General features: G+C 41.9%; 2 protein-coding genes across 6 annotated transcripts in view; one reads left to right on the top strand and one right to left on the bottom strand.

Moving 5' to 3' along the window:
- The window catches only part of AMELX (amelogenin X-linked), a 7,472-nt gene extending 4,855 nt beyond the window's left edge, over nt 1-2,617 (bottom strand). Inside the window, exons 1-2 of the mRNA XM_059385370.1 lie at nt 2,564-2,617; nt 1,109-1,174 (exon numbers count right to left, since the gene is read on the bottom strand). Coding sequence (XP_059241353.1) covers nt 1,109-1,162 — 54 coding nt within the window. The 5' untranslated portion in view covers nt 1,163-1,174; nt 2,564-2,617. The remainder of the gene's footprint in view (nt 1-1,108; nt 1,175-2,563) is intronic.
- ARHGAP6 (Rho GTPase activating protein 6) overlaps nt 1-11,668 on the top strand; it is a 490,820-nt gene that overhangs the window by 367,560 nt on the left and 111,592 nt on the right. The gene's annotated exons all lie outside the window — the stretch shown is intronic.

Below are 11,668 nucleotides of genomic sequence, written 5' to 3' on the forward strand. Positions count from 1 at the left end.
AGGAAGAGGAGCAGGGACCGTGCGGAGCCTCTCCTCAGACATTGAGCTGATTAAGGCTCTGTGATTTTTAAATGCTCGCATTTTATAAGAGGGTTTGTTTGCTCTCATCTGAATGTGAATTCTTCTAGTCAGATAACTGCCTTTCCTGTACCTTCTTGATAGAAGCCCTTAGGGAGTAGGGTTATTCAATTGAGGAGTGGAAAAAGGGCTCAATTTGTAATGCAGAGGCCCCTCAGGGGCCTAGAAATTGCCCCAATGCAGGATTGCAGGAAGGCAGAGCACAGAATCTTGGTCTTGTGGGCAAGAGAGGAAGAGAGGAGGCAGACACACAAGTTTGCTGGCTTCTGGTTGTATCAACTGCTCTCTGTGCCACCGAAAGGCAGCTGGGTCCTGCTTTGCCTGCGTGGGATCTGAGCTCTCTAACCTTATGAATCTGTGTCTAAAGAGAATGGGTCAGACTTCCTGGTCCTTGGTACATTCGAATGGAGAAACTATCCGCACAAATTGGGCACAGTTAGGATTCTGGACGACTGCACGGAAGCCCCCATGTGCCGAGCAGGTGTGCGCAAGGGGACGAGGCCTCTGACAACGAGGAGATGGTTCAAGAAGGAAATTCCTGACATAGAAACCTTACCCTCTGAAGGATAACAAGATAGTAGGGTTCAGAGGGCAGGAAGAGAGCGGGACATTCATGAGAAATTGGGGTTTAAAGAGAACTGGTTTTTCTGTAGTATTTGCCTAAGGCTGATTGAGCACTTTCTCTGGAGGCCTTTCGAGGGTCCCTTCCAAAAGTTTCCTCCATCTAGAGATGGGCAATGATATTTACAAGCGACTTGTTTGCATAGACTCTCCTGAGATGCTTGTTAAAATGCAGAGTCCTGGGCACTGCCCCGACTCTGGCCGTCCCGAATCAGAGAGAGGCTTGGGTGGAGGCCTCTGAGAGGACTTTTTCTAACAAACTCTTCCAAGTGTTTCTTAAACGCAGAGACATTTGAGGACATCTGATCTCGTACTGTCTTAAACCCGCAAGTTGGCCAACTGTGGGGCAGATTTTTATTTCCAAGCTTGTGAAATTGGATATTGACATCTGCAGGGGTGTTTTACTCACAGGCATAGCAAAGGCTGCTCCCAAGAGGCAGGCAAACAAAATCCAGGTCCCCATGTCTTGATGGCCCTGAAATAGAAGTTGACACTTTTCAAAAAATGTTTTTGCAAATATGGACATAATTAATGCTCCCTAAAACCCACATAGCCCATATTAGTCCATTGCCAGTAAAAAAGGATCGGGGCACATTTTGTGAGGTGACTTCATTCACATGTGATTCCTAGTGGGGAGCTCATTCCATTGCTTTTGGAATCCCGATAGTGGTGAGGATGCTTCTCATTTCATCAGAGAGCAGAACAAACTGTAGCCATGTGAAGCCATCAGTACGTGATCTGCTGTGCTATTTTCCTACACGTCTGCAGCCTGGGGAGTCCTAGAAACTAGCTGTAGCTTATAATTAATGAGCCCAAGAACAGAGTGAGCTCTAAAAGCTGCACAGATCTTCAGGTTGGCTATTTGATACGCAGTTGGCAATTTGATACTTCTAGAACCAGGAAGGCACAAAAATGGGGGTGTTATTGGTTTGGTTTTGTTTTGTACAGTCCACCTGACCATTGCTACTGTTAAAAACAAAGACTAATCATCTGAGAAGAGGCATTAAAATAATCTTCCAACATAGAGTAAGGAAAGAGTAAAGTGGAGTTCCAGGTGTTTCGACGGCGAGGACTTCCAGCAGGACCTGCAGGAGACACCTGTAGAGCTCTAGATACGGAGCAACAGGTGTGGTCGAATGGAAGGGAGAGGGCAGTGCCAAGACTTTGTGGTGATCCCATGAACTGTGAATGACAGCTCCTTGAAACTTGCCATATTTAGTCAATGACATCTTCCTTTTTGTTTGGCCCGGCACTGTAGTTATACACTTCATGACCCTTGGGACACGAAGCAAAACAGGCCATCCTAAAATATGCACATTGCTCTGTGGTAGGAATTGTTGACTATGAAAGCTGTCAGACGCATCTTAAATTTTGCAGAGAAAGTGAGTAGCTTGTGTAATAATGTTGGCCATAAAAAGCACACTGATGTTTTCTACCTCCCAAATGTGTTTAAGTTTGAATTAATGAGAAAACACCACATTTCGTTGATGGTTCTATTTGATGTAATTAAACAAAATGGATTTTAAAGTAGTAGATGACAGCCTGTGAAAAAGATCATTTTTATCTTAACTGATAAGTAATTAAAATAAATATTTTGCTGTGAGATTTGGCCCTGAAAAGTGCTTTGGGATGCTGGAAGTAAAATTTAAAAAAATAATACAGAGAAACATTTTGCTGCATTAGAAGGTAAAATAATTCATCTAAGTAATCAGTCTAATTGAATTATGGTCCAACTGAAGAAGTAACCAAATATGACAGCATGAAGTATTAGAAATGCAGAATACATTTGCATCTTTTATACATGAAATGCAGAAAAAGAAGTAAGCACAATAGAAAGAGTACCAAAGGAATAAAATCCACATACCTTTGAATATGCGTATTCAGAGGAAGTTTCTGTCTGAAACTCAGGGATGCTTGATCCTGTAGCTTCCTTCCAACTAAGAGCTCAATTTATACCATTCACAGCATCTAGGGCAGCCAATCAGATTTCTGAAGGAAAATGTGTTGAGTCTAACTAAAAACCCCTGTATCATGAAGTTTTACAAACTATGATCAAACAGAAGGCTGCATGTTGTCATTAGTGCAGATACAGTCTTTCATTATGGGCAATAATAGGTTTAACAGGCAAAAAAATTTCATCAGACTGTTTTTAAGTCCACTTTTAAGTCAGCAAATAAGTTGGCTGCACATGCTGATACATTCAAAGTTACTTTTAAGAAGTAGCTGTGTCGTGTCTGGTCCCCGGCTCCAGCAAACACAACATTGTTCTTTACCCAAAAAAGCTAGATTGTTGAATTTCTGTAGTGTAATCCACATGTCCCCTACGGTTCCCCAGCTCTTTCAGATCAGGAGACGTTGATTCAAACTCCCATTCTGGTAAACCCCCAGGGTTCTCCCCAGTATTTCTCTGGGGGGTTCTAAGTTCGGGATCACCACCTCTGTTTTCTACTTTCATTGGAAGTATCTTCTCTGTTCCCGGTGGCCATTCCTTTAACAGCAATCCAGTGTCCCCTGAAAGAGGGGACAAAGGCCCTTTCTCTGTGGCCCCATCCTACCACGCATCTGCCCCGCAAGCAACCATGAACCCAAGACGATCACAGTAGCAAAACTTGGGCTGAAGGTCTCAGGACAAGGCAGGAAAGGGTGTCCCGCATCCCACAGAACAGCTCGGCCTCTCTCTCTATGATGGTCCTCCTTTGCCCACATCCTTCTGGCCCAATCCCTCTTTCTCTTATGAACAAATCCAAATTCCTCTCTTTCTTTCTCAGAGTCTCTGAACTTCCCTGGTAGGCACCGTTGTCCCCATGTTCTCAGCAGCCTCTCCTTTGCCTAAACGACAGCAACCAAAGCTCTTCCCTCACTGAGAGGACTTCTGATCTAGCTACTCAATCCATATGTCTTTTATTCTCCTACCTTAGTAAAGCATATGGATTCTTTTCCCTGTTGTTCTAGCTTCTCATCAGTTAAAAAGCAAATCTGTAACTTTTGATGAGAGGTGGCTGCTGAGCTGTCTATGAATATTAGTTCGGTAGAGGGAATACTGAATTTATATATACTCAGACACTAGTGGTGGTATAGTCAGATCTCTTTTACTAAAGTAATATTTTTTTAATTTTAAAAGATTTTATTTACTTATTTGAGAGAAAGAGAGCAAAAGTGGGGAGCAGCAGGTAGAGGGAGAGGAAGAGTCAGGCTCCCCGCTGAGCAGGGAGCCCAATGCGGGACTCGATCCCCAGACTCCAGGATGGTGACCTGAGCTGAAGGCAGATGCTTAACCAACTGAGCTGCCCAGGTGCCCCAGCTTAAGTAGTATTTTTAGAGTTTATACAGGTACATATATTTTTATATACACGCTTCGCATTGGCTGAATTAAATTCAAGGAGAAAATACCTGTGAAAGGCAATGTAGTACTATTAAGAACTAGAGCTTAGACTTATGTGGTTCCTGACCCCACCTTCACCACACTCGGCATGGAGTAAGGGTATAAAAAATGCTAATAAATAAGATTACAAGTTGATCTTTGTGGATGAATTAGTAGGGAACAAATAACCATGGTGAAGAAAGGTGGATCTCTCAAGCAGAGAGCGAGAGACAGATTACAGAGAGGAAAGTGGAAGATGATGACAGACAAAAGGTCTGAGTAAAAGTGAAGGTGGACTATAGTTCTAAAAGCCAGCTGTGTCCAGGGTTTGCATTTATTCCTGAGTATGTTAGTGGTGAGTTGTATATCAGAGGCAGGAAGGATTCCTTCCCTTTGAAGGAAATTATGAAATGGATTTTAAGAGAATTGGCATCAGCTTACTTAGAGGAGGAGGAGGTGGGGGTGTGATGCAAAGTGGCACGGGAAAGGAGAAGGGAGAGGAACAGCGATGTAGATCACATCATATTCTTTTTCAATCGTTTTTTCTGTTTTATTTAATTACATATAATGGTTTCTGAAAAGATTCAGGACATATATTTCTTGCAAACTCATGGTTCATCTCTACTAACAAAGTCACTGGTGAACTATTAGTGGTCTTGTGTGTTACAGAACTTACCTCATTACTTTGTGTCCCACTTCAAGAATGAGAGACTCAAGTATTTGTCCACAAGAATCAACAGAAAGATCCCGCATTGCGGCATGAATTTCTCCGGCCCACTGGCTAGTGAGTTATTGCCATTCCACCGTGGACAGTTGTTCAGGCTTTGAAGGCAAATACAATAGTAACGATGTGGTTCTTTCTGTTTATTTTCTCCCACTGTGTGTTCTGAGTCGTGGGGTATTAAAATATGGATCTCTCTGCTGAAATGTCTTCCGCTAATTTAGGTCCCACATATGCAGTTTGAAAGTTAATGTTTGGGGGGGGAAACAAAATTTCAATTGAAAATCTTTTGCTGTAGGCAATTATTTCATTTATGAATACATTGAGTTTATAAAAGAAAACAGAATTTACTGGATCGGCCGCTTATTTTGTCCTGTAGAGGCTGTAACATTTCCAAAGTATTTGTTCTTGTTTTTCTTACTCTTTGATGTCAGATACTGTCTTCTCTTTTTAAAAAGAATTGCTATTTTTAAAAAAATGGATCATAAGTGTAAAATATTTTTCTCTCTGGCATTATCCCTGGAACAACTGCAACAAGATGACCCGAGAAGGTATCTTTGTTCACTTAGGCTTTCGTTCCATATACGGATGCTGAATACCGAAGAACCTGAGACCATTCGTATTACTGTAGCAGACAAATACATCCTGAATTGATGATCATCTCTAGAAGCTTTTCTCCAAAACGATGAATGAATAAACACCCTTATGGATTACAGGTTCCCATTCTTGCTTAGTGGGAAGAAAGAGCGTCTAAGAAAGGGTTATTTAAAAAAAAAAAAAAATCACACTTGGGACATCTTTTTGCCCAGAAGCATCTGCTCTCAAGTCCTTCCTGAGACCTGTAGGATCAAGCAAGGCTGCAAAAGATGCAGCTCGTGTGGAAGGGCCTCAGGCTGGGAAGCCTTCTACTGTTATTGGCACAAATCAAAACCCAGATGGTTCCCGCCTGTGGTAAGAGTTGAGGGAAAGCACGGGTTAATCCTGGGCGGCGGGAATCTGACCCACCGCCATTATGTCTCCTCACGTGGGCCTCATTGGATCCATTTAATGGAAGGAGGCCATGGCAGTCAAGAGCCGAAGCAGTCTGGAGCTCTGAGAGGAAGCATGTCTTAAATGTCTTCACCTCCCGCAGTGCCTGGCTTCAAACAGTAAGCTTTCAACAACAACAACGGATTTTATGGTTATTCTTTTCCTTGACTCGCAACTCATCGCATTCTGCTGTGTCCATGTTGCTGATGCCAACAGCTTCTCCCCTCCTAGTTGGCTGCTTCTAATTTACAGTGTGCCGGGAAAATCTGATGGCCAAGCTTGTTAGAATTTTGTGTGGACTGCAAGCGAAGAGATGCCCTAAGCGGTATTGGCGCTGGAGGCTCGCTTGTGAGAAAAGTTCAAACGTTTCAGTCTTGGGGCCTTGCTTTTTGACCGCTGGGAGGAGCTTTGGTTTTGTTTTGGAGGTTTTCCCCCTTTGCTTAACTTCCTGGGTTCGAGCAGTGATTGAGGCATACAGGGGACCTTCAGATAAGTCGGGTGTTAGGAGTTCCAGAAGCCTTTCTTATCTTCTAGGGGAGCTCAACTCTCAAGTCTTTCTTTTAAAGCAGGTCCAAGATTGTCCAATATTCTGGAATAATTTCAAGAGTGAGTATTCTTAAGTAGTTGGAGCCAAAGTCAGCTTTTAAATGTTTCTTCTGTGGAAATTTATTTACAAGAAAATCTTGATCTCTAAGCTGCTGTTTTGGTTTGGTTTGGTTTGGTTTGGTTTTTTGCTGGAGTGGAGTGTACCCTCTTGAGAACTCAGGTACACTGCTGCTAAGTGATTCCAGTCAACGTGGTGACTTCCCTTTGCAACCCATGGAGGTCAGATATTGTGTCTTAAACGTTTTGGGGAGCTCTTTGTTATCTAGAAAAATCTCTTTCACAATCTAGGTGCTGGATGAATGCGTTGATTAATTAAAGAAAATGTAGAGAAATTATCTGTGTCACTCTGAAAATGCATAAAGAAAGTCCTTGATCTATGTGGCTTTTCCATAGACAAGGAAATCTTGATATCTTGATATCTTGATTCACCAGGATGATAGATGACTCAGCATCACTGTCAAGTCTTCCAATGGACTTTCAGGCAAATGGCTTCTAATAAGAACCTTCAAAGGGAGATACTGTAAAAGGTTTCCAGTCCATTATCCTAACATCCTTATTATGTTTGGCTCTGATCTGTTAGTTCAAACTATTATTTACTATGAACAAATATACTGTGATAGATCCACTTGATCTTTTCTTATTTGTGACTGAGTTTGTTTGCTTAAGATAATAAAGCTTTATTATATTATTATTATTATTTTCTTGGGCTTCTAGAATCACTTCAGCCCAAGGAGTAATATGAAAAGAATAACAACAAAAAACCCTCTCTCACTCACATTCACATACTTCGTTGATTGCAAGCCATCAGTATCTATTCCAGAATACCCTGGAAATAACCATGTTTTAGGACTGGTTGTTTGAAGCTATGAAAAAAAGGTGGGATTGTTTACTGGCTAACAGCATTTAATAAGTGAGTAGACTTGGGACAGGGAGCATAAGAAAAGCAGTAACAGAAGTAAGGAAACAGAAAGAAAAAAGGCGCACAAGTAAGAAGAGGGAAATGTAGTGATATTTCGAAGTGGTGATCAAGGATGGGGACAGGCTTATTAGCAAGCCACCAGTGTCCTGAAAAGAGAAGATAAAACTTATTAATGAGGGGTGCCTGGGTGGCTCAGTGGGTTAAAGCCTCTGCCTTTGTCTCAGGTCATGATCTCAGGGTCCTGGGATTGAGCCCCGCATTGGGCTCTCTGCTTGGTGGGGAGCCTGCTTCCCCTCTTTCTCTGCCTGCCTCTCTGCCTACTTGTGATCTCTCTCCCTGTCAATTAAATAAATAAAATCTTTTTTAAAAAAACTTATTAATGAAGCAATAGGAGATAATACAGCTACACGGAAAAGGGAAAGGGCCCTTGGTCACAAGCTCTGAACATATTCCTTAGAGGCCAAAATCGTGATGTGACCTCAGCAGCTATGGAGCACATGGTATATGCCTAACACAGTCGTCAGCGTTGCTGTATAAATGTGAAGACGACAGTGGTCCAGTTTTCAAGCTCCTCAAGGCCTCTAGAAGATTTCTCCACTCTGAGTTGGAGGGGAGAATGCTGGGTGTGCTGTTGGAGCAAATCATCCTTCTTGCCTTCAGGAAGCTAACACACTCTGTGTCTCTGTCTGTGTTTGTGGATGAGAAAGGGGTGAGGAGGGAGCAGAGGGAGATAGTGACACCAAAAGGCAGCAGAGGCTATGGTGAAGGCAGGCCTTCTGGAGCATTCCAGTTGTTCTTTGGGTGGGCCGGGAAGGGGCATATTAATGATAACAGGACCACTTCTGTCTTTCAGCCTGAAGTCCTTTACTTTCTGCTTCGGCACGATTGAGCATTAACTGATACACACACACTGAGTCGGTCGGGGGAAGACTTAGTTATAGCCAGTGCCTGCTGTTTCCATTACGAACTAACACGGAAAACAAAATGTCTGCCAGTAGGGGGCTGGCTCAAGTCACCTGTGGCCTGTGCAATATTCAAAGTGAGAGTGTTAATGTGTATTGGCTGACACAGAAAAATGTCTGTGACACATAGTCTGGTGAAAAAAGGTCGATGCTTAAAGTTCTCTTTCTCTAAAATGATTCTTCCTCCGTCTCTTCCTTCTTTTCCCTCCCCCACCCTCTCCCTTTCTCTCCATTTGAGGAGAGAGTCACCAAAATATGAAAGGTCATCAGCTAAGACACTCATTTCTGAAAGTCTCTGGGAAGCCAAGACTTTATTTTATTTATTCTAAATAATCCATGAATGGAGCAAGTGCAGGGGAGAGACAAGAAGTTCGGGGCATAATTTCTCAATCATGTTCAGTAAGAGTGATGAGTGAGTGACAGTGCCATGTCTCCCATAGGCCCCGGGTTTATAGAATATTCATTCTCAGAGGAGGGAGGAAAAGCTGAACAGAAAATCAAAGTCAAAAAAAAAAAAAAAAAAGATTGTTTTAAGGCAATAGGCTCCCTTTTAGATCAGTAGTAGAAAATATCCTAATAATATAAGCATTCACAGAAAGAATTCATACAAGCTTGTAATTTGAAAGATCTGTAAGCATTTGCTAAATATCTGGTGAAGTGATTTTCAATAAGGGAAATTATATGCAGATGGATCGTGTGTTGTTTGGGTTATAATTAACTGGTCACTGTCGGGAGTGAAAATGTTACATCTGTGTTAACAGAGATACCACAGTAATGTAAAAACAAGCATTCCTACTTCTGCTTGTCGGTCAAAGTACTCCAAAGTAAGCTGCACTTACCTCCTGGGGTTTCAGCACACAAATGCACAGACTGGTATTTTCTGAACAAAAGCAACGTGCCATGGTGGAGAGAACTGGACTTTGGCAGGACAGCCTACATCAGAACTGTGGTTGGGCCACTGACCCACCATGCCTGACTTTCACCAGTGTTCTTGACTCTTTGGTACACTTACCTTATGCCTGGAAAATGGGAAGACACCAGCAAGGGAAAGCTAGATGTCCTTCAATACACATTTGACTCTTCGCAATCATGATTTCCAGTATCAAGAGTGGCAATGTTAGTCATCGCTCAAGGGGCAGAGGGAGCAAATTGAAAGAAACAAAGGAAATAGTTGACCACCTTAATAGTTATAAATGATCGAGCGAACGTATTTCCTCTGCAGAGTTTCTTCCATTCCTGGACAGAACATTCTTAGATTGTCAACAGTTTGGTGGCATACTTTCCATCCTCATCTCTTAAGGAACTGCCCACAGGGAGACAAATATAAAATGTCAGAATACGGTTTTCCTACGCTCTGCTCATTCTACAGAGGACAGGAAATAGGCGGCGAGACCTAAGTGTCAGTGATGGGTTGTCACTGCTGGTATCCATTCCAGTCATTGTTTTAGCTAATGGCCCTTCCAACGGTGCACAGAGCCCTGAGCAGCTCTCCCGCTAGCAGCCTCTTCTTCATATCCCTAACTTATGTAAGATCTGGTGATAGCAGTTGAGAATCATTTCCAAACCTCTATTATAAAATCACATCACGAGTGGTATATCTGCTTGGAGTATTAACTAGATTTGAAGCTGATACAATCTTGAAAAATGAAATGAATCAGGAAGAAGATCAGCAATTAATTTAATTCTATGCACATACATTTTATTTTAGGGAATTTTTACTTGAAATGAAATTAGACAGATGTAATTGTCAGTCACAGATATCTGTGGAGTGACTGCAAGGTTGTTCTAATTGTAGGCAACGTTTCCCCCAGTATAATGCTAATGTAGCTTTAAAATAATAATAAAATCTCCATTCTGGGGTCTTACCTAGTGCATCATCTTTATCCTCCTCATGCTTTTAGGAAAATCATAGTCATGTGCTAAGGTTTTTTTATCAATAGCATTTCATGCATCTCCCTACTTTTTAAATCATTAGTATAAAATATTTATTGAGTATCTGTAATATCCAAGGCATAGGGATATGTGGCCTGATAGCCATATGATGAAATGGTATTAGCCATACAAAAAAATGAAGCACTGATACATGTCACAATGTGGATAAATCTTAAAAACGTGCTGAATGAAAGAAGCCAAACACAAAGGACCGTATATCATAGGATTCCATTTTTAGGAAATGCCCAGACTGGGCAAATCCATAGAGACAGAAAGCAGATTTGTGATCGCCAGGGGCTGGGGAGAGAGGAATGGAGAGTGACTGCTAATGGGTTTGGGTTTGGGGGCGGGGAGTGATAGAACTGTTCTGGAAGTTGTGGTGGTTAGTTGCATAACCTTGTGACTGTACCAAAAGCCACACTGCTGTACACTTCAAAGTGGTGAATTTTAAGGTGTTTGAATTATATCTCAATCTAAAAAAAAAAAAAACCTTTCAAAAATAATACATTTCCGGTCTTACTCTCAGAAAATTCAGTCTTTATACAAAATAAATAGGGGCAGCTGAGTGGTTCAGTCAGTTAAGCATCTGACTCTTGATTTTCAGCTCAGGTCTTGATCTCAGGGTCATGAGTTCGAGCCCCACTTTGGGCTTCATGCTGGGCATGGAGCCTACTTAAAGAAAAATTAAAATAAAGAAACATGAAATGCTAAACACAGTGCAACAGTGAAGAATAATGGTACAAGAGTTGCCACATCATGGTACACTTATTGATAATCATGACCGTGATGGTGGAACTTTATCATTTATTGAGTGGCAACCAGTGTTCTGGCACTGTACATGTTTTTTTTTTTAACTTTTTTCATTTTATTTTTTTCAGTGTTCCAAAAGTCATTGTTTATGCACCACACCCAGTGCTCCGTGCAGTATGTGCCCTCCATAATACCCACCACCAGGCTCACCCAACCCCCCACCTCCCTCCTCTCCAAAACCTTCAGATTGTTTCTCAGAGTCCACAGTCTCTCATGTTTGGTCTCCCTCTCCGATTTCCCCCAACTCACTTCTTCATCTCCCCATATCCTCTGTGTTATTCCTTATGCTCCACCAGTAAGCAAAACTGTATGATAATTGACACTCTCTGCTTGATTTATTTCACTCAGCATAATCTCTTCCAGTCCCGTCCATGTTGATACAAAAGTTGGGTATTCATCCTTTCTGTTGGAAGCATAATACTCCATAGTATATGTGAACCATATCTTCTTTATTCATTCGTCTGTTGAAGGGCATCTTGGTTCCTTCCACATTTTGGTGACCGTGGCCATTGCTGCTATGAACATTGGGGTACAGATGGCCCTTCTTTTCACTACATCTGTATCTTTGAGGTAAATATCCGTTAGTACAATTGCAGGGTCATAGGGTAGCTCTATTTTTAATTTCTTGA

This window comes from Mustela nigripes, chromosome X (assembly GCF_022355385.1).
Source record: "Mustela nigripes isolate SB6536 chromosome X, MUSNIG.SB6536, whole genome shotgun sequence".
Taxonomy (NCBI): Eukaryota; Metazoa; Chordata; class Mammalia; order Carnivora; family Mustelidae; genus Mustela; species Mustela nigripes.